Source organism: Oncorhynchus keta, unplaced genomic scaffold (genome assembly GCF_023373465.1).
Source record: "Oncorhynchus keta strain PuntledgeMale-10-30-2019 unplaced genomic scaffold, Oket_V2 Un_scaffold_3114_pilon_pilon, whole genome shotgun sequence".
NCBI classification, from domain to species: Eukaryota; Metazoa; Chordata; class Actinopteri; order Salmoniformes; family Salmonidae; genus Oncorhynchus; species Oncorhynchus keta.
This window is the reverse complement of record NW_026290913.1, coordinates 370,882-396,562: the sequence shown is the minus strand read 5'-3', so window position 1 is coordinate 396,562 and position 25,681 is coordinate 370,882. Positions and strand designations below refer to the sequence as shown.

The 25,681-nt window shown below is 44.7% G+C and overlaps 1 protein-coding gene across 3 annotated transcripts in view; it reads left to right on the top strand.

The window, feature by feature from the left end:
* LOC118374656 (protein unc-13 homolog C-like) overlaps nucleotides 1–25,681 on the top strand; it is a 260,042-nt gene that overhangs the window by 213,520 nt on the left and 20,841 nt on the right. For all 3 annotated transcript variants that reach the window (XM_052515796.1, XM_052515795.1, XM_052515794.1), the window contains one exon: nucleotides 14,832–14,924. In XM_052515796.1, the coding sequence (XP_052371756.1) occupies nucleotides 14,832–14,924 (93 nt within the window). The remainder of the gene's footprint in view (nucleotides 1–14,831; nucleotides 14,925–25,681) is intronic.

The following is a 25,681-nucleotide window of genomic DNA, read 5'->3' as shown; positions in this document are numbered from 1 at the left end:
CTTGACATCATGGGAAAATCAAAAGAAATCAGCCAAGACCTCAGAAATAAGATTGTAGACCTTCACAAGTCTGGTTCATCCTTGGGAGTGTGATGAAAGAAGTAAAGGCTGAAAGAAATCATTATTTTTACCATTATCTCTACTATTATTCTGACATTTCACATTCTTAAAATAATGTGGTAATCCTATCTGACCCAAGACAGGGAATATTTACTAGGATTAAATGTCAAGAATTGTGAAAAACTGAGTATAAATGTATTTGGCTATGTAAAATAGTGTATGTAAAATTCTGACTTCAACTGTATATACAGTACAAAATCCATGTGTACGTGTATGCATATTGCATATGCTATCGTGTGTGTGTATCCATTGGATGTGCTCGTGGAGGCAGAGCAACTTGTGTTGTCGACAGGTGCAGGTGTAGTACTGCTGGTAGTAGCAGTACTACCAGTAGAGCTGGTATGTGTCTCTATGGACACGGGCCTTACTTTCTTTTTTTTCTATGGACGCTGGCCTTACCTGATTGGAGTAAACTAACCTGATTGGAGTAAACTAACAATCCTACCATCCCTAACCAGATTGAAGTAAACTAATGATCCTACCATCCCTAACCTGATTGGAGGTATCTAACGATCCTACCATCCCTAACCTGATTGGAGTAAACTAACGATCCTACCATCTCTATCCTGATTGGAAGTAACTAACGATCCTACCATCCTAACCCGATTGGAGTAAACGAGCGATCCTACCATCCTAACCTGATTGGAGTAAACTAACGATCCTACCATCCCTAACCTGATTGGAGTAATCTAACGATCCTACCATCCTAACCTGATTGGAGTAAACTAGCGATCCTACCATCCTAACCTGATTGGAGTACACTAATGATCCTACCATCCTAACATGATTGGAGTAAACTAACGATCCTACCATGCTAACATGATTGGAGTAAACTAACGATCCTACCATCCTAACCTGATTGGAGTAAACTAAAGATCCTACCATCCTAACCTGATTGGAGTAAACTAACGATCCTACCATGCTAACATGATTGGAGTAAACTAACGATCCTACCATCCTAACCTGATTGGAGTAAACTAAAGATCCTACCATCCTAACCTGATTGGAGTAAACTAACGGACAATAAATATTCTACTGCTACAGCTATTTTAACTCACATCTACAATACCTGTCATTAAATAATTATACATATATTTCTAATTTCTTCTTTCTTCAAGTGCTGGATTTTCACCCACAGCGGCCAATCCACCATTCATTCTGATCTTAACTCCAACCCTTCGATGTCCACAGAACAACCCATCTTTCCCAGTATAACGACATTTTAATATTTCCTTTTGCAATAAATCCCTCCATGTTACGCTGATGTAGAACATTTCTACTGATATTGTACTAAAAAGACTAGAATGATATTTCTCATTGACTGATGGTGGTTTTTCAGATCTCCTAACAATACAGTTTGCAGTTCCATCTGAACCCTGATATTATGACATAACAATCATTCCTGGACCTGACTCCAAAAGCAAGCCACAGGTAGACAGTACCAGAAAATATTTTCTATTGATTGTTTCCTCGTGACAGAATCTGCACAATAATGACTGTTTAATGCCCCACATATTGAGGTTATTTTTGTAGCAAGTATTTTATATAGTAGCTTAAATTGAAACGAATTACTTGATGTGTCAATTGTTGTTTTATATGTCAGTTCATAGACCCGATGCCAAGGTATTGGGACATTTAAAGAAAACTGACTTCAACTGACTTGAATTTTATTGGTTGTTAGCGTGTTGATCTCCCCTGTTCCAAGTCTTAATTATGTTGTCGTGATACCCTCCTCCCTAATCAGGATCCATTCATCAGCTCTCTCTCTCCCTCTCTCACCCCCCCACTCTCTCCTTCTCTCTCCCTCTCTCTCTCTCTCTCTCTCTCTCTCTCTCTCTCTCTCTCTCTCTCTCTCTCTCTCCCTCTCTCTCCCTCTCTCTCCCTCTCTCTCCCTCTCTCTCTCTCTCTCTCTCTCTCTCCTCTCTCTCCCTCTCTCTCCTTCTCTCTCCCTCTCTCCCTCTCTCTCCTTCTCTCTCCCTCTCTCTCTCTCTCTCCCTCTCTCTCTCTCTCTCTCTCCCTCTCTCCCTCTCTCTCCCTCTCCCCCCCCACTCTCTCCTTCTCTCTCCCTCTCTCTCTCTCTCTCTCTCCTTCTCTCTCCCTTCATCAGCTCCTGCTCTAATAGCCTTGTTTGGCAACATATTGATAAGACATTGTATCAACTAGGCTGTTAATGACACAACAGACACACAAACAACAGTACAAATATGTCTACAGTATGTTACTACCCCCACATCTGGCCCTCTGTTTATGCTACTACCCCCACGTCTAGCCCTCTGTCTGTGTTACAACCCACACGTCTGAACCTCTGTCTGTGTTACTACCCACACGTCTGAACCTCTATCTATGTTACTACCCCCACGTCTAGCCCTCTGTCTGTGTTACTACCCACAAGTCTGAACCTCTGTCTGTGTTACTACCCCCACGTCTAGCCCTCTGTCTGTGTTACTACCCACACGTCTGAACCTCTGTCTGTGTTACTACCCACACTTCTGGCTGTTCTGTCTTTGTTACTATCCCCACTTCTGGCCCTCTGTCTATGTTACTATCCCCACGTCTAGCCCTCTGTCTATGTTACTATCCCCATGTCTGGCCCTCTGTCTGTTTTACTACCCACACTTCTGGCTGTTCTGTCTTTGTTACTATCCCCACTTCTGGCCCTCTGTCTGTGTTACTACCCACACTTCTGGCTGTTCTGTCTTTGTTACTATCCCCACTTCTGGCCCTCTGTCTGTGTTACTACCCCCACGTCTAGCCCTCTGTCTGTGTTACTACCCACACGTCTGGCCCTCTGTCTATGTTACTATCCCCACGTCTGGCCCTCTGTCTAGGTTACTATCCCCACGTCTGGCCCTCTGTCTTTGTTACTACCCCCACTTCTGGCCCTCTGTCTATGTTACTACCCCCACTTCTGGCCCTCTGTCTATGTTACTACCCCCACTTCTGGCCCTCTGTCTATGTTACTATCCCCACTTCTGGCCCTCTGTCTATGTTACTACCCCCACTTCTGGCCCTCTGTCTGTGTTACTACCCCCACTTCTGGCCCTCTGTCTATGTTACTATCCCCACGTCTAGCCCTCTGTCTATGTTACTATCCCCATGTCTGGCCCTCTGTCTGTTTTACTACCCACACTTCTGGCTGTTCTGTCTTTGTTACTATCCCCACTTCTGGCCCTCTGTCTGTGTTACTACCCACACTTCTGGCTGTTCTGTCTTTGTTACTATCCCCACTTCTGGCCCTCTGTCTGTGTTACTACCCCCACGTCTAGCCCTCTGTCTGTGTTACTACCCACACGTCTGGCCCTCTGTCTATGTTACTATCCCCACGTCTGGCCCTCTGTCTAGGTTACTATCCCCACGTCTGGCCCTCTGTCTTTGTTACTACCCCCACTTCTGGCCCTCTGTCTATGTTACTACCCCCACTTCTGGCCCTCTGTCTATGTTACTATCCCCACTTCTGGCCCTCTGTCTATGTTACTACCCCCACTTCTGGCCCTCTGTCTGTGTTACTACCCCCACTTCTGGCCCTCTGTCTATGTTACTATCCCCACGTCTGGCCCTCTGTCTATGTTACTATCCCCACGTCTGGCCCTCTGTCTTTGTTACTACCCCCACTTCTGGCCCTCTGTCTATGTTACTACCCCCAGTTCTGGCCCTCTGTCTATGTTACTATCCCCACTTCTGGCCCTCTGTCTATGTTACTACCCCCACTTCTGGCCCTCTGTCTATGTTACTATCCCCACTTCTGGTCCTCTGTCTATGTTACTATCCCCACGTCTGGTCCTCTGTCTATGTTACTATCCCCACTTCTGGCCCTCTGTCTGTGTTACCCCCACTCTGTCTGTGTTACTATCCCCACTTCTGGCCCTCTGTCTATGTTACTATCCCCACTTCTGGCCCTCTGTCTATGTTACTATCCCCACTTCTGGCCCTCTGTCTATGTTACTATCCCCACTTCTGGCCCTCTGTCTGTGTTACTATCCCCACTTCTGGCCCTCTGTCTGTGTTACTATCCCCACTTCTGGCCCTCTGTCTATGTTACTATCCCCACTTCTGGCCCTCTGTCTATGTTACTATCCCCACGTCTGGCCCTCTGTCTGTGTTACTATCCCCACTTCTGGCCCTCTGTCTGTGTTACTATCCCCACTTCTGGCCCTCTGTCTGTGTTACCCTCTGTCTGTGTTACTCCCCACTTCTGGCCCTCTGTCTATGTTACTATCCCCACTTCTGGCCCTCTCTGTCTATCCCCACTTCTGGCCCTTACTATCCCCACTTCTGGCCCTCTGTCTATGTTACTATCCCCACGTCTGGCCCTCTGTCTATGTTACTATCCCCACGTCTGGCCCTCTGTCTATGTTACTATCCCCACGTCTGGCCCTCTGTCTGTGTTACTATCCCCACGTCTGGCCCTCTGTCTGTGTTACTATCCCCACTTCTGGCCCTCTGTCTATGTTACTATCCCCACGTCTGGCCCTCTGTCTGTGTTACTATCCCCACTTCTGGCCCTCTGTCTATGTTACTATCCCCACGTCTGGCCCTCTGTCTATGTTACTATCCCCACTTCTGGCCCTCTGTCTATGTTACTATCCCCACTTCTGGCCCTCTGTCTATGTTACTATCCCCACTTCTGGCCCTCTGTCTGTGTTACTATCCCCACTTCTGGCCCTCTGTCTATGTTACTATCCCCACGTCTGGCCCTCTGTCTATGTTACTATCCCCACTTCTGGCCCTCTGTCTATGTTACTATCCCCACTTCTGGCTGTTCTGTCTATGTTACTATCCCCACTTCTGGCTGTTCTGTCTATGTTACTATCCCCACGTCTGGCCCTCTGTCTGTGTTACTACCCCCACTTCTGGCCCTCTGTCAATGTTACTATCCCCACTTCTGGCCCTCTGTCTATGTTACTATCCCCACTTCTGGCCCTCTGTCTATGTTACTACCCCCACATCTGGCCCTCTGTCAATGTTACTATCCCCACTTCTGGCCCTCTGTCTATGTTACTATCCCCACTTCTGGCCCTCTGTCTATGGTACTATCCCCACTTCTGGCTGTTCTGTCTATGTTACTATCCCCACTTCTGGCTGTTCTGTCTATGTTACTATCCCCACTTCTGGCTGTTCTGTCTATGTTACTATCCCCACGTCTGGCTGTTCTGTCTATGTTACTATCCCCACGTCTGGCTGTTCTGTCTATGTTACTATCCCCACGTCTGGCCCTCTGTCTGTGTTACTACCCCCACTTCTGGCCTTCTGTCTATGTTACTATCCCCACGTCTGGCCCTCTGTCTATGTTACTATCCCCACTTCTGGCCCTCTGTCTATGTTACTATCCCCACGTCTGGCCCTCTGTCAATGTTACTATCCCCACTTCTGGCCCTCTGTCTATGTTACTATCCCCACGTCTGGCCCTCTGTCTGTGTTACTACCCCCACTTCTGGCCCTCTGTCAATGTTACTATCCCCACTTCTGGCCCTCTGTCTATGTTACTATCCCCACGTCTGGCCCTCTGTCTGTTTTACTACCCCCACTTCTGTCCCTCTGTCTATGTTACTATCCCCACGTCTGGCCCTTTGTCTATGTTACTATCCCCACTTCTGGCCCTCTGTCTATGTTACTATCCCCACGTGTGGTCCTCTGTCTATGTGTTATGCACTTGAGTGAGGACCCAAAAGCGGTTTAACAAAAACAGAGTCCTTTAATGTAAAAACACAGGGAAGACATAGATCCTCTTCAGATGTATAAAATGGCAAAATAGACAACCCGCAGAGAGGGCGACAAATGAAACAAAAAGTCCTTCTGATATTTACAGAAGAGTCCCCCTTCTTAGCAGCAGAGGAGAATAGCTGGGTTAGAGTCCCCTTCTTAGCAGCAGAGAAGAATAGCTGGGTTAGCGGCGACAGACTGCTGGTCTCTCTGGGTAGGCGCGGGTCGTAGAGGACAGAGGTACCTGATCACACGTAGCATCAGATGAACAGGCAGATTCCGACAGGACGGGACAAGGGTGAAGCAAACGAGACGATAGTTTCGTTCTGGCATGAGAAACTCAAACGAGAATCTGACAAAGAAAGAAGCAGGAACAGAGAGAGAAATAGAGACCTAATCAGAGGGAAAAAGGGAACAGGTGGGAAAAGGGTGAACGAGGTAGTTAGAGAAGATGAGGAACAGCTGGGGGGAGGAGAGAAAGAGAAGGTAACCTAATACGACCAGCAGAGGGAGACGGAGTGAAGAGAAAGAACAGGAACAAGACATAATATGACAATACATGACAGTACCCCCCCACTCACCGAGCGCCTCCTGGCGCACTCGAGGAGGAAACCTGGCGGCAACGGAGGAAATCATCGATCAGCGAACGGTCCAGCACGTCCCGAGAGGGAACCCAACTCCTTTCCTCAGGACCGTACCCCTCCCAATCCACTAGGTACTGATGACCACGGCCCCGAGGACGCATGTCCAAAATCTTACGGACCCTGTAGATAGGTGCGCCCTCGACAAGGATGGGGGGGGGGAGACGAGCGGGGGCGCGAAGGACGGGCTTAACACAGGAGACATGGAAGACCGGGTGGATGCGACGAAGATATCGCGGGAGAAGAAGTCGCACTGCGACAGGATTAATGATCTGAGAGATACGGAATGGACCAATGAACCGCGGGGTCAACTTGCGAGAAGCTGTTTTAAGGGGAAGGTTTTGAGTGGAGAGCCATACTCTCTGACCGTGACAATATCTAGGACTCTTAGTTCTACGCTTATTAGCGGTTCTCACAGTCTGCGCCCTATAACGGCAAAGTGCAGACCTGACCCTCTTCCAGGTGCGCTCACAACGTTGGACAAAAGCCTGAGCGGAGGGGACGCAGGGAGAATCCCCTCGGGGTCGGTGGAGACTACTGAAGAACTGAAGAGACGAGATAAAGCATCAGGCTTGGTGTTCTTAGAGCCCGGACGATAAGAAATTACGAACTCGAAACGAGCGAAAAACAGCGCTCAACGAGCCTGATGCGCATTAAGTCGTTTGGCAGAACGGATGTACTCAAGGTTCCTATGGTCAGTCCAAACGACAAAAGGAACGGTCGCCCCCTCCAACCACTGTCGCCATTCGCCTAGGGCTAAGCGGATGGCGAGCAGTTCGCGGTTTCCCACATCATAGTTACGTTCCGACGGCGACAGGCGATGAGAAAAATACGCGCAAGGGTGGACCTTGTCGTCAGAGAGGGCGCGCTGAGAAAGAATGGCTCCCACGCCCACCTCTGACGCGTCAACCTCGACAACGAACTGTCTAGAGACGTCAGGTGTAACGAGGATAGGTGCGGATGTAAAACGATTATTGAGAAGATCAAAAGCTCCCTGGGCGGAAACGGACCACTTAAAGCACATCTTGACAGAAGTAAGGGCTGTGAGAGGAGCTGCCACCTGACCGAAATTACGGATGAAACGACGATAGAAATTTGCGAAGCCGAGAAAGCGCTGCAGCTCGACACGTGACTTAGGAACGGGCCAATCAATGACAGCTTGGACCTTAGCGGGATCCATCTTAATGCCTTCAGCGGAAATAACAGAACCAAGAAATGTGACGGAGGAGGCATGAAAAGTGCACTTCTCAGTCTTCACATAAAGACAATTCTCTAAAAGGCGCTGGAGGACACGTCGAACGTGCTGAACATGAATCTGGAGTGACGGTGAAAAAATAAGGATGTCGTCAAGGTAAACGAAAACAAAGATGTTCAGCATGTCTCTCAGGACGTCATTTACTAATGCCTGAAAGACAGCTGGAGCGTTAGCGAGGCCGAAAGGAAGAACCCGGTATTCAAAGTGCCCTAACGGAGTGTTAAACGCCGTTTTCCACTCGTCCCCTTCCCTGATGCGCACGAGATGGTAAGCGTTACGAAGGTCCAACTTAGTGAAAAACCTGGCTCCCTGCAGGATCTCGAAGGCTGAAGACATAAGAGGGAGCGGATAATGATTCTTAACTGTTATGTCATTCAGCCCTCGATAATCTATGCAGGGGCGCAGGGACCCGTCCTTTTTCTTAACAAAAAAAACCCCCGCTCCGGCGGGAGAGGAGGAGGGGACTACGGTACCGGCGTTGAGAGCTACAGACAAATAATCTTCGAGAGCCTTACGTTCGGGAGCCGACAGAGAGTATAGTCTACCCCGGGGGGGAGTGGTTCCCGGAAGGAGATCAATACTACAATCATACGACCGGTGCGGAGGAAGAGAGGTGGCCCTGGACCGACTGAACACCGTGCGCAGATCGTGATATTCCTCCGGCACCCCCGTCAAATCACCAGGCTCCTCCTGAGAAGAAGAGACAGAGGAAACAGGAGGGATAGCAGACATTAAACATTTCACATGACAAGAGACGTTCCAGGAGAGGATAGAATTACTAGACCAATTAATAGAAGAATTATGACAAACTAGCCAGGGATGGCCCAAAACAACAGGTGTAAAAGGTGAACGAAAAATTAAAAAATAAATGGTTTCGCTATGATTACCAGAGACAGTGAGGGTTAAAGGTAGCGTTTCACGCTGAATCCTGGGGAGAGAACTACCATCCAAAGCGAACAAGGCCGTGGGCTCCCCTAACTGTCTGAGAGGAATGTCATGTTCCCGAGCCCAGGTCTCGTCCATAAAACAGCCCTCCGCCCCAGAGTCTATCAAGGCACTGCAGGAAGCTGACTAACCGGTCCAGCGTAGATGGGCCGACAAGGTAGTGCAGGATCTTGAAGGAGAGACCAGAGTAGTAGCGCTCACCAGTAGCCCTTCTCTTACTGACGAGCTCTGGCTTTTACTGGACATGAAGTGACAAAATGACCAGCGGAACCGCAATAGAGACAGAGGCGGTTGGTGATTCTCCGTTCCCTCTCCTTAGTCGAGATGCGGATACCCCCCAGCTGCATAGGCTCAGCACCCGAGCCGGCGGAGGAAGATGGTAGTGATGCGGAGAGGGGGGCAACGGAGAACGCAAGCTCCTTTCCATGAGCTCGGCGACGAAGATCAACCCGTCGCTCTATGCGAATAGCGAGTTCAATCAAGGAATCCACGCTGGAAGGAACCTCCCGGGAGAGAATCTCATCCTTTACCTCCGCGCGGAGACCCTCTAGAAAACGAGCGAGCAACGCCGGCTCGTTCCAGTCACTGGAGGCAGCAAGAGTGCGAAACTCAATAGAGTAATCTGTTATGGATCGATTACCTTGACATAGGGAAGACAGGACCCTGGAAGCTTCCTCCCCAAAAACAGAACGATCAAAAACCCGTATCATCTCCTCCTTAAAGTCCTGATACTGGTTAGTACACTCAGCCCTCGCCTCCCAGATTGCCGTGCCCCACTCACGAGCCCGTCCAGTAAGGAGAGATATGACGTAAGCGATACGAGCTGTGCTCCTGGAGTAAGTGTTGGGCTGGAGAGAAAACACAATATCACACTGGGTGAGGAACGAGCGGCATTCAGTGGGCTCCCCAGAATAACACGGCGGGTTATTGATTCTGGGCTCCGGAGATTCGGAAGCCCTGGAAGTGGCCGGTGGATGGAGGCGGAGATGGTGAATCTGTTTTGTGAGGTCGGAGACTTGGGCGGCCAGGGTCTCAACGGCATGTCGAGCAGCAGACAATTCCTGCTCGTGTCTGCCTAGCATCGCTCCCTGGATCTCGACGGATGAGTGGAAAGGATCCGAAGTCGCTGGGTCCATTCTTGGTCAGATTCTTCTGTTATGCACTTGAGTGAGGACCCAAAAGCGGTTTAACAAAAACAGTCCTTTAATGTAAAAACACAGGGAAGACATAGATCCTCTTCAGATGTATAAAATGGCAAAATAGACAACCCGCAGAGAGGGCGACAAATGAAACAAAAAGTCCTTCTGATATTGTGTACTATACAACATACCATATGATATTTACAGAAGAGTCCCCCTTCTTAGCAGCAGAGGAGAATAGCTGGGTTAGAGTCCCCTTCTTAGCAGCAGAGAAGAATAGCTGGGTTAGCGGCGACAGACTGCTGGTCTCTCTGGGTAGGCGCGGGTCGTAGAGGACAGAGGTACCTGATCACACGTAGCATCAGATGAACAGGCAGATTCCGACAGGACGAGACAAGGGTGAAGCAAACGAGACGATAGTTTGGTTCTGGCATGAGAAACTCAAACGAGAATCTGACAAAGAAAGAAGCAGGAACAGAGAGAGAAATAGAGACCTAATCAGAGGGAAAAAGGGAACAGGTGGGAAAAGGGTGAACGAGGTAATTAGAGAAGATGAGGAACAGCTGGGGGGAGGAGAGAAAGAGAAGGTAACCTAATACGACCAGCAGAGGGAGACGGAGTGAAGAGAAAGAACAGGAACAAGACATAATATGACAATACATGACACTATGTTACTATCCCCTCCTAGCCCTCTGTCTATGTTACTACCCCCACTTCTGGCCCTCTGTCTATGTTACTATCCCCACATCTGGCCCTGTCTATGTTACTATCCCCACATCTGGCCCTCTGTCTATGTTACTACCCCCACTTCTGGCCCTCTGTCTATGTTACTATCCCCACATCTGGCCCTCTGTCTATGTTACTACCCCCACTTCTGGCCCTCTGTCTATGTTACTATCCCCACTTCTGGCCCTCTGTCTATGTTACTATCCCCACGTCTGGCCCTCTGTCTATGTTACTATCCCCACATCTGGCCCTGTCTATGTTACTATCCCCACATCTGGCCCTCTGTCTATGTTACTACCCCCACTTCTGGCCCTCTGTCTATGTTACTATCCCCACTTCTGGCCCTCTGTCTATGTTACTATCCCCACGTCTGGCCCTCTGTCTATGTTACTATCCCCACTTCTGGCCCTCTGTCTACGTTACTATCCCCACTTCTGGCCCTCTGTCTATGTTACTACCCCCACGTCTGGCCCTCTGTCTATGTTACTATCCCCACTTCTGGCCCTCTGTCTATGTTACTACACCCACGTCTGGCCCTCTGTCTATGTTATTATCCCCACGTCTGGCCCTCTGTCTATGTTACTATCCCCACGTCTGGCCCTCTGTCTGTGTTACTACCCCCACATCTGGCCCTCTGTCTATGTTACTATCCCCACGTCTGGCTGTTCTGTCTATGTTACTACCCCCACGTCTGGCTGTTCTGTTTGTTTTACTACCCACACAACTGGCTGTTCTGTCTGTGTTACTACCCCCACTTCTGACCCGCTGTCTGTGCTACTACCCCCACATCTGGCCCTCTGTCTGTGTTACTACCCCCACTTCTGGCTGTTCTGTATATGTTACTACCCCCACGTCTGGCCCTCTGTCTATGTTACTACCCCCACGTCTGGCTGTTCTGTCTATGTTACTACCCCCACGTCTGGCCCTCTGTCTGTGTTACTACCCCCACTTCTGGCTGTTCTGTCTATGTTATTACCCCCACGCCTGGCTGTTCTGTTATGTTACTACCACGTCTGGCTGCCCTGTCTATGTTTCTACCCCCACGTCTGGCTGTTCTGTCTAGGTTTCTACCCCTACATCTGTCTGTTCTGTTTGTGTTACTACACTCTGTGTCTGGCTGTTCTGTCTATGTTACTACCCCCACATCTGGCTGTTCTGTCTATGTTACAAGCCCTACGTCTGGCTGTTCTGTCTGTGTCCATGTTTCTGTCTCTTTGTCGCTCTGTCTCTCTGTCTGTCTGTCTCTCTCTCACACCCTTCTTTCTCCTCCTCCTCTCTCTTGTTCATCTCTATCACTCTCTTAGCCCCTCTCCTCTCCTCATCTCTATTTCCCTCTCCCTCTCCCTCCTGGGTCTATCATTGAGTGCACCTCCATATTTAATGTGTGTTTGTTCTCTGCTCCAGAGAGGGTAGTGGTCCTAAATGGTTGGAGTCCCTGTGTAGGGCAGCACCTTGCGTTACCATTCTGTGTGTGTGTGTGTGTGTGTGTGTGTGTGTGTGTGTGTGTGTGTGTGTGTGTGTGCGTGCGTGCGTGCGTGCGTGCGTGCGTGCGTGCGAGTGTGTGTGTGTGTGTGTGCACTTCTGTTCCATTCTGTTCTGTTCTTTTACTCAGAGCTTAATGCATTTATCTACAGCTCCATGTGTTGTTTTGTTTCTCTGTAGCTTGTTTTTTCTTTTGTCACTGGTTTCCAGAGATCCCTACTTCTCAGAGTGACACAGGAGGAAGTGGAGTGAGTCATTCACTTCATGTTGCAGTTTATATTTCAGTCACTACACACAGAAATATCTCTACCTTTCTGGATCAGTGTGTGTGGAACCTTATTTGAGATGCAGTGTTTCTGTCTTTTTGACTCTCTGTCTCACCTTTATTCGCTCCCTGTCTCTCCTTTTCTCTCTCTCTGTCTCTCTCTCTCTCTCTCTCCTTTTCTCTCTCTCTCTTTTTCTCTCTCTCCTTTTCTCTCTCTCTGTCTCTCTCTCTCTTTTCTCTCTCTCTCCTTTTCTCTCTTTCTCTCTCTCCTTTTCGCTCTCTCTGTCTCTCTCTCTCTTTTCTCTCTCTTTTCTCTCTGTCTCATTTTCTCTCTCTCCTTTTCTCTCTGTCTCATTTTCTCTCTCTCCTTTTCTCTCTCTGTCTCCTTTTCTCTCTCTCTGTCTCTCCCCTCTGACTCTCTTACAACATGTGGTTGTGATGAGTAGCAGGTCATTGCAGTTGATGATTCTCTCTCTCACTCTCTCTCTTTTTCTCTCCCTTTCAATTCAATTCAATTCAAGGGGCTTTATTGGCATGGGAAACATGTGTTAACATTACCAAAGCAAGTGAGGCAGATAATATACAAAAGTGAAATAAACAATACATATCAACACTAAACATTACACATACAGAAGTTTCAAAACAATGAAGACATTACAAATGTCATATTATATATATATACAGTGTTGTAACAATGTACAAATGGTTAAAGTACACAAGGGGAAATAAATAAGGTTTGTATTTACAATGGTGTTTGTTCTTCACTGGTTGTCCATTCATTTCTTGTGGCAACAGGTCACAAATCTTGCTGCTGTGATGGCACACTGTGGAATTTCACCCAGTACGTATGGGAGTTTATCAAAATTGGGTTTGTTTTCGAATTAGTAGTGGATCTGTGTAATCTGAGGGAAATATGTCTCTCTAATATGGTCATACATTGGACAGGAGGTTAGGAAGTGCAGCTCAGTTTCCACCTCATTTTGTGGGCAGTGAGCACATAGCCTGTCTTCTCTTGAGAGCCATGTCTGCCTACGGCGGCCTTTCTCAATAGCAAGGCTATGCTCACTGAGTCTGTACATAGTCAAAGCTTTCCTTAAGTTTGGGTCAGTCACAGTGGTCAGGTATTCTGCTACTGTGTACTCTCTGTTTAGGGCCAAATACCATTCTAGTTTGCTATGTTTTTTTTGTTAATTCTTTCCAATGTGTCAAGTAATTATCTTTTTGTTTTCTCATGATTTGGTTGGGTCTAATTGTGCTGTTGTCCTGGGGCTCTGTAGGGTGTGTTTGTGTTTGTGAACAGAGCCCCAGGACCAGATTGCTTAGGGGACTCTTCTCCAGGTTCATTTCTCTGTAGGTGATGGCTTTGTTATGGAAGGTTTGTGAATCGCTTCCTTTTAGGTGGTTGTAGAATTTAACGGCTCTTTTCTGGATTTTGATAATTAGTGGGTATCGGCGAAATTCTGCTCTGCATGCATTATTTGGTGTTCTACGTTGTACACAGAGGATATTTTTGCAGAATTCTGCAATTTGGTGTTCGTCACCATTTTGTGAAATCTTGGTTGGTGAGCAGCAATGGACTCTATAACTGATTCAATTATTTTTAGCCAGATCCTAATTGGTATGTTGAATTTTATGTTCCTTTTGATGGCATAGAATGCCCTTCTTGCCTTGTCTCTCAGATCGTTCACAGCTTTGTGGAAGTTACCTGTGGCGCTGACGTTTAGGCCAAGGTATGTATTTTTGTGTGCTCTAGGGCAATGGCGTCTAGATGGAATTTGTATTTGTGGTCCTGGCGACTGGACCTTTTTTGGAACACCATTATTTTGGTCTTACTGAGATTTACTGTCAGGGCCCAGGTCTGGCAGAATCTGTGCAGAATATCTAGGTGCTGCTGTAGGCCCTCCTTGGTTGGTGACAGAAGCACCAGATCATCAGCAAACAGTAGACATTTGACTTCAGATTCTAGTAGGGTGAGGCCGGGTGCTGCATCCCTGTCTCACCCTTCACTCTCTCACTCTCCTCATCTCTTCCCCTCTTTCTCTCCTATTCTCTCTCTCTCTCTCTCTCTCTCTCTCTCTCTCTCTCTCTCTCTCTCTCTCTCTCTCTCTCTCTCTCTCTCTCTCTCTCTCTCTCTCTTCCTCCTCCTCTCTCTCTCTCTTACAGTAGTGTTGTGCTGTGTTGTTGTTCTGCAGGTCAGTCTACCAACGGCTCCATGGGGGAGGTGTCTATCTATCTCTCCTTCTCTCTCTCTCTCTCTCTCTTCCGCCTCCTCTCTCTCTCTCTCTCTCTCTCTCTCTCTCTCTCTCTTCTCCTCCTCTCCTCTCTCTCTCTCTCTCTCTCTCTCTCTCTCTCTCTCTCTCTCTCTCTCTCTCTCTCTCTCTCTCTCTCTCTCTCTCTCTCTCTCTCTCTCTCTCTCTTCCTCCTCTCTCTCTCTCTTACAGTAGTGTTGTGTTGTGTTGTTGTTCTGCAGGTCAGTCTACCAACGGCTCCATGGGGGAGGTGTCTATCTATCTCTCTCTCTCTCTCTCTGACGGTAGTGTTGTATTGTTGGTCTGCAGGTCAGTCTACCGACAGCTCCGTGGGGGAGGTGTCCATGCAGGTGGATCTCATCTCTCACCCTGGCACTGGAGAGCACAAAGTCAACGTGAAGGGTGAGACACACACAGACAAGCACTCGCACATGCCATTCCAGCACTCACACATGCCATTCCTGTACACAAACACACAGAGGAGGAAAGCTATAACTGTGAAACAATTTAACCTCACTTTACCCCTTAGATAAGAACATTACAACAACGATTTATCATTCTTAGTCAAATCTATTCATACCTGTAATGTTCAAAGAGGAACCACTGGGAGGAACATGGATAGTTGGATTGTAGTTGTAGGCTAATGTTAAGCTGTGGTCATTATCAAATAGACTGCTGCTACACTACGTTCTACTTGAAACCCTATACTACAGAACACTAATCAGACAGAGACCAACGGTTAAAACCTTATTTTACAGAACACTAGTCAGACAGAGACCAGCTGGTTAAACCTTATTTTACAGAACACTAGTCAGACAGAGACCAGCGGTTTAAACCGTATTTTACAGAACACTAGTCAGTCAGAGACCAGCGGTTTAAACCTTATTTTACAGAACACTAGTCAGTCAGAGACCAGCGGTTTAAACCTTATTTTACAGAACACTAGTCAGACAGAGACCAGCGGTTTAAACCTTATTTTACAGAACACTAGTCAGACAGAGACCAGCGGTTTAAACCTTATTTTACAGAACACTAGTCAGTCAGAGACCAGCGGTTTAAACCTTATTTTACAAAACACTAGTCAGTCAGAGACCAGCGGTTTAAACCTTATTTTACAGAACACTAGTCAGACAGAGACCAGCTGGTTAAACCTTATTTTACAGAACACTAGTCAGACAGAGACCAGCGGTTTAAACCGTATTTTACAGAACACTAGTCAGTCAGAGACCAGCGGTTTAAACCTTATTTTACAGAACACTAGTCAGTCAGAGACCAGCGGTTTAAACCTTATTTTACAGAACACTAGTCAGTCAGAGACCAGCGGTTTAAACCTTATTTTACAGAACACTAGTCAGTCAGAGACCAGCTGGTTAAACCTTATTTTACAGAACACTAGTCAGTCAGAGACCAGCGGTTTAAACCTTATTTTACAAAACACTAGTCAGTCAGAGACCAGCGGTTTAAACCTTATTTTACAGAACACTAGTCAGACAGAGACCAGCGGTTTAAACCTTATTTTACAGAACACTAGTCAGACAGAGACCAGCGGTTTAAACCTTATTTTACAGAACACTAGTCAGACAGAGACAGAGACCAGCGGTTTAAACCTTATTTTACAGAACACTAGTCAGTCAGAGACCAGCGGTTTAAACCTTATTTTACAGAACACTAGTCAGTCAGAGACCAGCTGGTTAAACCTTATTTTACAGAACACTAGTCAGTCAGAGACCAGCTGGTTAAACCTTATTTTACAGAACACTAGTCAGTCAGAGACCAGCGGTTTAAACCTTATTTTACAAAACACTAGTCAGTCAGAGACCAGCTGGTTAAACCTTATTTTACAGAACACTAGTCAGTCAGAGACCAGCGGTTTAAACCTTATTTTACAGATCACTAGTCAGTCAGAGACCAGCTGGTTAAACCTTATTTTACAAAACACTAGTCAGTCAGAGACCAGCGGTTTAAACATTATTTTACAGAACACTAGTCAGACAGAGACCAGCGGTTTTAACCTTATTTTACAAAACACTAGTCAGTCAGAGACCAGCGGTTTAAACATTATTTTACAGAACACTAGTCAGACAGAGACCAGCGGTTTTAACCTTATTTTACAAAACACTAGTCAGTCAGAGACCAGCTGGTTAAACCTTATTTTACAGAACACTAGTCAGTCAGAGACCAGCGGTTTAAACCTTATTTTACAGAACACTAGTCAGTCAGAGACCAGTGGTTTAAACCTTATTTTACAGAACACTAGTCAGTCAGAGACCAGCGGTTTAAACCTTATTTTACACAACACTAGTCAGTCAGAGACCAGCGGTTTAAACCTTATTTTACACAACACTAGTCAGACAGAGACCAGCTGGTTAAACCTTATTTTACAGAACACTAGTCAGTCAGAGACCAGCAGTTTAAACCTTATTTTACAGAACACTAGTCAGTCAGAGACCAGCTGGTTAAACCTTATTTTACAGAACACTAGTCAGTCAGAGACCAGCTGGTTAAACCTTATTTTACAGAACACTAGTCAGTCAGAGACCAGCTGGTTAAACCTTATTTTACAGAACACTAGTCAGACAGAGACCAGCGGTTTAAACCTTATTTTACAGAACACTAGTCAGACAGAGACCAGCGGTTTAAACCTTATTTTACAGAACACTAGTCAGACAGAGACAGAGACCAGCGGTTTAAACCTTATTTTACAGAACACTAGTCAGTCAGAGACCAGCGGTTTAAACCTTATTTTACAGAACACTAGTCAGTCAGAGACCAGCTGGTTAAACCTTATTTTACAGAACACTAGTCAGTCAGAGACCAGCTGGTTAAACCTTATTTTACAGAACACTAGTCAGTCAGAGACCAGCGGTTTAAACCTTATTTTACAAAACACTAGTCAGTCAGAGACCAGCTGGTTAAACCTTATTTTACAGAACACTAGTCAGTCAGAGACCAGCGGTTTAAACCTTATTTTACAGATCACTAGTCAGTCAGAGACCAGCTGGTTAAACCTTATTTTACAAAACACTAGTCAGTCAGAGACCAGCGGTTTAAACATTATTTTACAGAACACTAGTCAGACAGAGACCAGCGGTTTTAACCTTATTTTACAAAACACTAGTCAGTCAGAGACCAGCGGTTTAAACATTATTTTACAGAACACTAGTCAGACAGAGACCAGCGGTTTTAACCTTATTTTACAAAACACTAGTCAGTCAGAGACCAGCTGGTTAAACCTTATTTTACAGAACACTAGTCAGTCAGAGACCAGCGGTTTAAACCTTATTTTACAGAACACTAGTCAGTCAGAGACCAGCGGTTTAAACCTTATTTTACACAACACTAGTCAGTCAGAGACCAGCGGTTTAAACCTTATTTTACACAACACTAGTCAGACAGAGACCAGCTGGTTAAACCTTATTTTACAGAACACTAGTCAGTCAGAGACCAGCAGTTTAAACCTTATTTTACAGAACACTAGTCAGTCAGAGACCAGCTGGTTAAACCTTATTTTACAGAACACTAGTCAGTCAGAGACCAGCTGGTTAAACCTTATTTTACAGAACACTAGTCAGTCAGAGACCAGCGGTTTAAACCTTATTTTACAAAACACTAGTCAGTCAGAGACCAGCTGGTTAAACCTTATTTTACAGAACACTAGTCAGTCAGAGACCAGCGGTTTAAACCTTATTTTACAGATCACTAGTCAGTCAGAGACCAGCTGGTTAAACCTTATTTTACACAACACTAGTCAGTCAGAGACCAGCGGTTTAAACCTTATTTTACAGAACACTAGTCAGTCAGAGACCAGTGGTTTAAACCTTATTTTACAGAACACTAGTCAGTCAGAGACCAGCGGTTTAAACCGTATGTTACACAACACTAGTCAGACAGAGACCAGCGGTTTAAACCTTATTTTACAGAACACTAGTCAGACAGAGACCAGCTGGTTAAACCTCATTTTACAGAACACTAGTCAGACAGAGACCAGCTGGTTAAACCTTATTTTACAGAACACTAGTCAGTCAGAGACCAGCGGTTTAAACCTTATTTTACACAACACTAGTCAGTCAGAGACCAGCGGTTTAAACCTTATTTTACACAACACTAGTCAGACAGAGACCAGCTGGTTAAACCTTATTTTACAGAACACTAGTCAGTCAGAGACCAGCGGTTTAAACCTTATTTTACAGAACACTAGTCAGTCAGAGACCAGCTGGTTAAACCTTATTTTACAGAACACTAGTCAGTCAGAGACCAGCTGGTTAAACCTTATTTTACAGAACACTAGTCAGTCAGAGACCAGCTGGTTAAACCTTATTTTACAGAACACTAGTCAGTCAGAGACCAGCGGTTTAAACCTTATTTTACACAACACTAGTCAGTCAGAGACCAGCGGTTTAAACCTTATTTTACACAACACTAGTCAGACAGAGACCAGCTGGTTAAACCTTATTTTACAGAACACTAGTCAGTCAGAGACCAGCGGTTTAAACCTTATTTTACACAACACTAGTCAGTCAGAGACCAGCGGTTTAAACCTTATTTTACACAACACTAGTCAGACAGAGACCAGCTGGTTAAACCTTATTTTACAGAACACTAGTCAGTCAGAGACCAGCGGTTTAAACCTTATTTTACAGAACACTAGTCAGTCAGAGACCAACTGGTTAAACCTTATTTTACAGAACACTAGTCAGTCAGAGACCAGCTGGTTAAACCTTATTTTACAGAACACTAGTCAGTCAGAGACCAGCGGTTTAAACCTTATTTTACAAAACACTAGTCAGTCAGAGACCAGCTGGTTAAACCTTATTTTACAGAACACTAGTCAGTCAGAGACCAGCGGTTTAAACCTTATTTTACAGATCACTAGTCAGTCAGAGACCAGCTGGTTAAACCTTATTTTACACAACACTAGTCAGTCAGAGACCAGCGGTTTAAACCTTATTTTACAGAACACTAGTCAGTCAGAGACCAGTGGTTTAAACCTTATTTTACAGAACACTAGTCAGTCAGAGACCAGCGGTTTAAACCGTATGTTACACAACACTAGTCAGACAGAGACCAGCGGTTTAAACCTTATTTTACAGAACACTAGTCAGTCAGAGACCAGCTGGTTAAACCTTATTTTACAGAACACGAGTCAGTCAGAGACCAGCTGGTTAAACCTTATTTTACAGAACACTAGTCAGTCAGAGACCAGCTGGTTAAACCTTATTTTACAGAACACTAGTCAGTCAGAGACCAGCGGTTTAAACCTTATTTTACACAACACTAGTCAGTCAGAGACCAGCGGTTTAAACCTTATTTTACACAACACTAGTCAGACAGAGACCAGCTGGTTAAACCTTATTTTACAGAACACTAGTCAGTCAGAGACCAGCGGTTTAAACCTTATTTTACAGAACACTAGTCAGTCAGAGACCAGCTGGTTAAACCTTATTTTACAGAACACTAGTCAGTCAGAGACCAGCTGGTTAAACCTTATTTTACAGAACACTAGTCAGTCAGAGACCAGCGGTTTAAACCTTATTTTACAAAACACTAGTCAGTCAGAGACCAGCTGGTTAAACCTTATTTTACAGAACACTAGTCAGTCAGAGACCAGCGGTTTAAACCTTATTTTACAGATCACTAGTCAGTCAGAGACCAGCTGGTTAAACCTTATTTTACACAACACTAGTCAGTCAGAGACCAGCGGTTTAAACCTTATTTTACAGAACACTAGTCAGTCAGAGACCAGCGGTTTAAACCTTATTTTACAGAACACTAGTCAGTCAGAGACCAGCTGGTTAAACCTTATTTTACAGAACACGAGTCAGTCAGAGACCAGCTGGTTAAACCTTATTTTACAGAACACTAGTCAGTCAGAGACCAGCGGTTTAAACCTTATTTTACAAAACACTAGTCAGTCAGAGACCAGCTGTTTAAACCTTATTTTACAGAACACTAGTCAGTCAGAGACCAGTGGTTTAAACCGTATTTTACACAACACTAGTCAGTCAGAGACCAGCTGATTAAACCTTATTTTACAGAACACTAGTCAGACAGAGACCAGCTGGTTAAACCTTATTTTACAGAACACTAGTCAGTCAGAGACCAGCTGGTTAAACCTTATTTTACAGAACACTAGTCAGTCAGAGACCAGCGGTTTAAACCTTATTTTACACAACACTAGTCAGACAGAGACCAGCGGTTTAAACCTTATTTTACAGAACACTAGTCAGTCAGAGACCAGCTGGTTAAACCTTATTTTACAGAACACTAGTCAGTCAGAGACCAGCTGGTTAAACCTTATTTTACAGAACACTAGTCAGTCAGAGACCAGCGGTTTAAACCTTATTTTACAAAACACTAGTCAGTCAGAGACCAGCTGGTTAAACCTTATTTTACAGAACACTAGTCAGTCAGAGACCAGCGGTTTAAACCTTATTTTACAGATCACTAGTCAGTCAGAGACCAGCTGGTTAAACCTTATTTTACACAACACTAGTCAGTCAGAGACCAGCGGTTTAAACCTTATTTTACAGAACACTAGTCAGTCAGAGACCAGTGGTTTAAACCTTATTTTACAGAACACTAGTCAGTCAGAGACCAGCTGGTTAAACCCTATTTTACAGAACACTAGTCAGACAGAGACCAGCTGGTTAAACCTTATTTTACAGAACACTAGTCAGACAGAGACCAGCTGGTTAAACCGTATTTTACACAACACTAGTCAGTCAGAGACCAGCGGTTTAAACCGTATTTTACACAACACTAGTCAGTCAGAGACCAGCTGGTTAAACCTTATTTTACACAACACTAGTCAGACAGAGAACAGCTGGTTAAACCTTATTTTACAGAACACTAGTCAGTCAGAGACCAGCTGGTTAAACCTTATTTTACAGAACACTAGTCAGACAGAGACCAGCTGGTTAAACCTTATTTTACACAACACTAGTCAGACAGAGACCAGCTGGTTAAACCTTATTTTACAGAACACTAGTCAGTCAGAGACCAGCGGTTTAAACCGTATTTTACACAACACTAGTCAGTCAGAGACCAACGGTTTAAACCGTATTTTACACAACACTAGTCAGACAGAGACCAGCTGGTTAAACCTTATTTTACAGAACACTAGTCAGTCAGAGACCAGCGGTTTAAACCTTATTTTACAGAACACTAGTCAGTCAGAGACCAGCGGTTTAAACCTTATTTTACAGAACACTAGTCAGTCAGAGACCAACAGTTTAAACCTTATTTTACAGAACACTAGTCAGTCAGAGACCAGCGGTTTAAACCTTATTTTACAGAACACTAGTCAGTCAGAGACCAGCGGTTTAAACCTTATTTTACAGAACACTAGTCAGTCAGAGACCAGCGGTTTAAACCTTATTTTACAGAACACTAGTCAGTCAGAGACCAGCTGGTTAAACCTTATTTTACCGAACACTAGTCAGTCAGAGACCAGCGGTTTAAACCTTATTTTACAAAACACTAGTCAGACAGAGACCAGCGGTTTAAACCTTATTTTACAGAACACTAGTCAGTCAGAGACCAGCGGTTTAAACCTTATTTTACCGAACACTAGTCAGTCAGAGACCAGCGGTTTAAACCTTATTTTACAAAACACTAGTCAGACAGAGACCAGCGGTTTAAACCTTATTTTACAAAACACTAGTCAGACAGAGACCAGCGGTTTTAACCTTATTTTACAGAACACTAGTCAGTCAGAGACCAGCTGGTTAAACCTTATTTTACAGAACATTAGTCAGTCAGAGACCAGCGGTTTAAACCTTATTTTACAGAACACTAGCCAGTCAGAGACCAGCGGTTTAAACCTTATTTTACAAAACACTAGTCAGTCAGAGACCAGCTGGTTAAACCTTATTTTACAGAACACTAGTCAGTCAGAGACCAGCGGTTTAAACCTTATTTTACAGAACACTAGTCAGTCAGAGACCAGCGGTTTAAACCTTATTTTACAAAACACTAGTCAGTCAGAGACCAGCGGTTTAAACCTTATTTTACAGAACACTAGTCAGTCAGAGACCAGCGGTTTAAACCTTATTTTACAGAACACTAGTCAGACAGAGACCAGCGGTTTAAACCTTATTTTACAGAACACTAGTCAGTCAGAGACCAGCGGTTTAAACCTTATTTTACAGAACACTAGTCAGACAGAGACCAGCGGTTTAAACCTTATTTTACAGAACACTAGTCAGACAGAGACCAGCTGGTTAAACCTTATTTTACACAACACTAGTCAGACAGAGACCAGCTGGTTAAACCTTATTTTACAGAACACTAGTCAGACAGAGACCAGCTGGTTAAACCGTATTTTACACAACACTAGTCAGTCAGAGACCAGCGGTTTAAACCGTATTTTACACAACACTAGTCAGACAGAGAACAGCTGGTTAAACCTTATTTTACAGAACACTAGTCAGTCAGAGACCAGCTGGTTAAACCTTATTTTACAGAACACTAGTCAGACAGAGACCAGCTGGTTAAACCTTATTTTACACAACACTAGTCAGACAGAGACCAGCTGGTTAAACCTTATTTTACAGAACACTAGTCAGACAGAGACCAGCTGGTTAAACCGTATTTTACACAACACTAGTCAGACAGAGACCAGCGGTTTTAACCTTATTTTACAAAACACTAGTCAGTCAGAGACCAGCTGGTTAAACCTTATTTTACAGAACACTAGTCAGTCAGAGACCAGCGGTTTAAACCTTATTTTACAGATCACTAGTCAGTCAGAGACCAGCTGGTTAAACCTTATTTTACACAACACTAGTCAGTCAGAGACCAGCGGTTTAAACCTTATTTTACAGAACACTAGTCAGTCAGAGACCAGTGGTTTAAACCTTATTTTACAGAACACTAGTCAGTCAGAGACCAGCTGGTTAAACCCTATTTTACAGAACACTAGTCAGACAGAGACCAGCTGGTTAAACCTTATTTTACAGAACACTAGTCAGACAGAGACCAGCTGGTTAAACCGTATTTTACACAACACTAGTCAGTCAGAGACCAGCGGTTTAAACCGTATTTTACACAACACTAGTCAGTCAGAGACCAGCTGGTTAAACCTTATTTTACACAACACTAGTCAGACAGAGAACAGCTGGTTAAACCTTATTTTACAGAACACTAGTCAGTCAGAGACCAGCTGGTTAAACCTTATTTTACAGAACACTAGTCAGACAGAGACCAGCTGGTTAAACCTTATTTTACACAACACTAGTCAGACAGAGACCAGCTGGTTAAACCTTATTTTACAGAACACTAGTCAGTCAGAGACCAGCGGTTTAAACCGTATTTTACACAACACTAGTCAGTCAGAGACCAACGGTTTAAACCGTATTTTACACAACACTAGTCAGACAGAGACCAGCTGGTTAAACCTTATTTTACAGAACACTAGTCAGTCAGAGACCAGCGGTTTAAACCTTATTTTACAGAACACTAGTCAGTCAGAGACCAGCGGTTTAAACCTTATTTTACAGAACACTAGTCAGTCAGAGACCAACGGTTTAAACCTTATTTTACAGAACACTAGTCAGTCAGAGACCAGCGGTTTAAACCTTATTTTACAGAACACTAGTCAGTCAGAGACCAGCGGTTTAAACCTTATTTTACAGAACACTAGTCAGTCAGAGACCAGCGGTTTAAACCTTATTTTACAGAACACTAGTCAGTCAGAGACCAGTGGTTTAAACCTTATTTTACAGAACACTAGTCAGTCAGAGACCAGCGGTTTAAACCTTATTTTACAGAACACTAGTCATTCAGAGACCAGCTGGTTAAACCTTATTTTACAGAACACTAGTCAGTCAGAGACCAGCGGTTTAAACCTTATTTTACAGAACACTAGTCAGTCAGAGACCAGCGGTTTAAACCTTATTTTACAAAACACTAGTCAGACAGAGACCAGCGGTTTAAACCTTATTTTACAGAACACTAGTCAGACAGAGACCAGCGGTTTTAACCTTATTTTACAAAACACTAGTCAGTCAGAGACCAGCTGATTAAACCTTATTTTACAGAACACTAGTCAGTCAGAGACCAGCTGGTTAAACCTTATTTTACAGAACACTAGTCAGTCAGAGACCAGCGGTTTAAACCTTATTTTACAAAACACTAGTCAGTCAGAGACCAGCTGGTTAAACCTTATTTTACAGAACACTAGTCAGTCAGAGACCAGCTGGTTAAACCTTATTTTACAGAACACTAGTCAGTCAGAGACCAGCGGTTTAAACCTTATTTTACAGAACACTAGTCAGTCAGAGACCAGCGGTTTAAACCTTATTTTACAAAACACTAGTCAGTCAGAGACCAGCGGTTTAAACCTTATTTTACAGAACACTAGTCAGTCAGAGACCAGCGGTTTAAACCTTATTTTACAGAACACTAGTCAGACAGAGACCAGCGGTTTAAACCTTATTTTACAGAACACTAGTCAGTCAGAGACCAGCGGTTTAAACCTTATTTTACAAAACACTAGTCAGACAGAGACCAGCGGTTTAAACCTTATTTTACAGAACACTAGTCAGACAGAGACCAGCTGGTTAAACCTTATTTTACACAACACTAGTCAGACAGAGACCAGCTGGTTAAACCTTATTTTACAGAACACTAGTCAGACAGAGACCAGCTGGTTAAACCGTATTTTACACAACACTAGTCAGTCAGAGACCAGCTTTAAACCGTATTTTACACAACACTAGTCAGACAGAGAACAGCTGGTTAAACCTTATTTTACAGAACACTAGTCAGTCAGAGACCAGCTGGTTAAACCTTATTTTACAGAACACTAGTCAGACAGAGACCAGCTGGTTAAACCTTATTTTACACAACACTAGTCAGACAGAGACCAGCTGGTTAAACCTTATTTTACAGAACACTAGTCAGACAGAGACCAGCTGGTTAAACCGTATTTTACACAACACTAGTCAGACAGAGACCAGCGGTTTTAACCTTATTTTACAAAACACTAGTCAGTCAGAGACCAGCTGATTAAACCTTATTTTACAGAACACTAGTCAGTCAGAGACCAGCTGGTTAAACCTTATTTTACAGAACACTAGTCAGTCAGAGACCAGCGGTTTAAACCTTATTTTACAGAACACTAGTCAGTCAGAGACCAGCTGGTTAAACCTTATTTT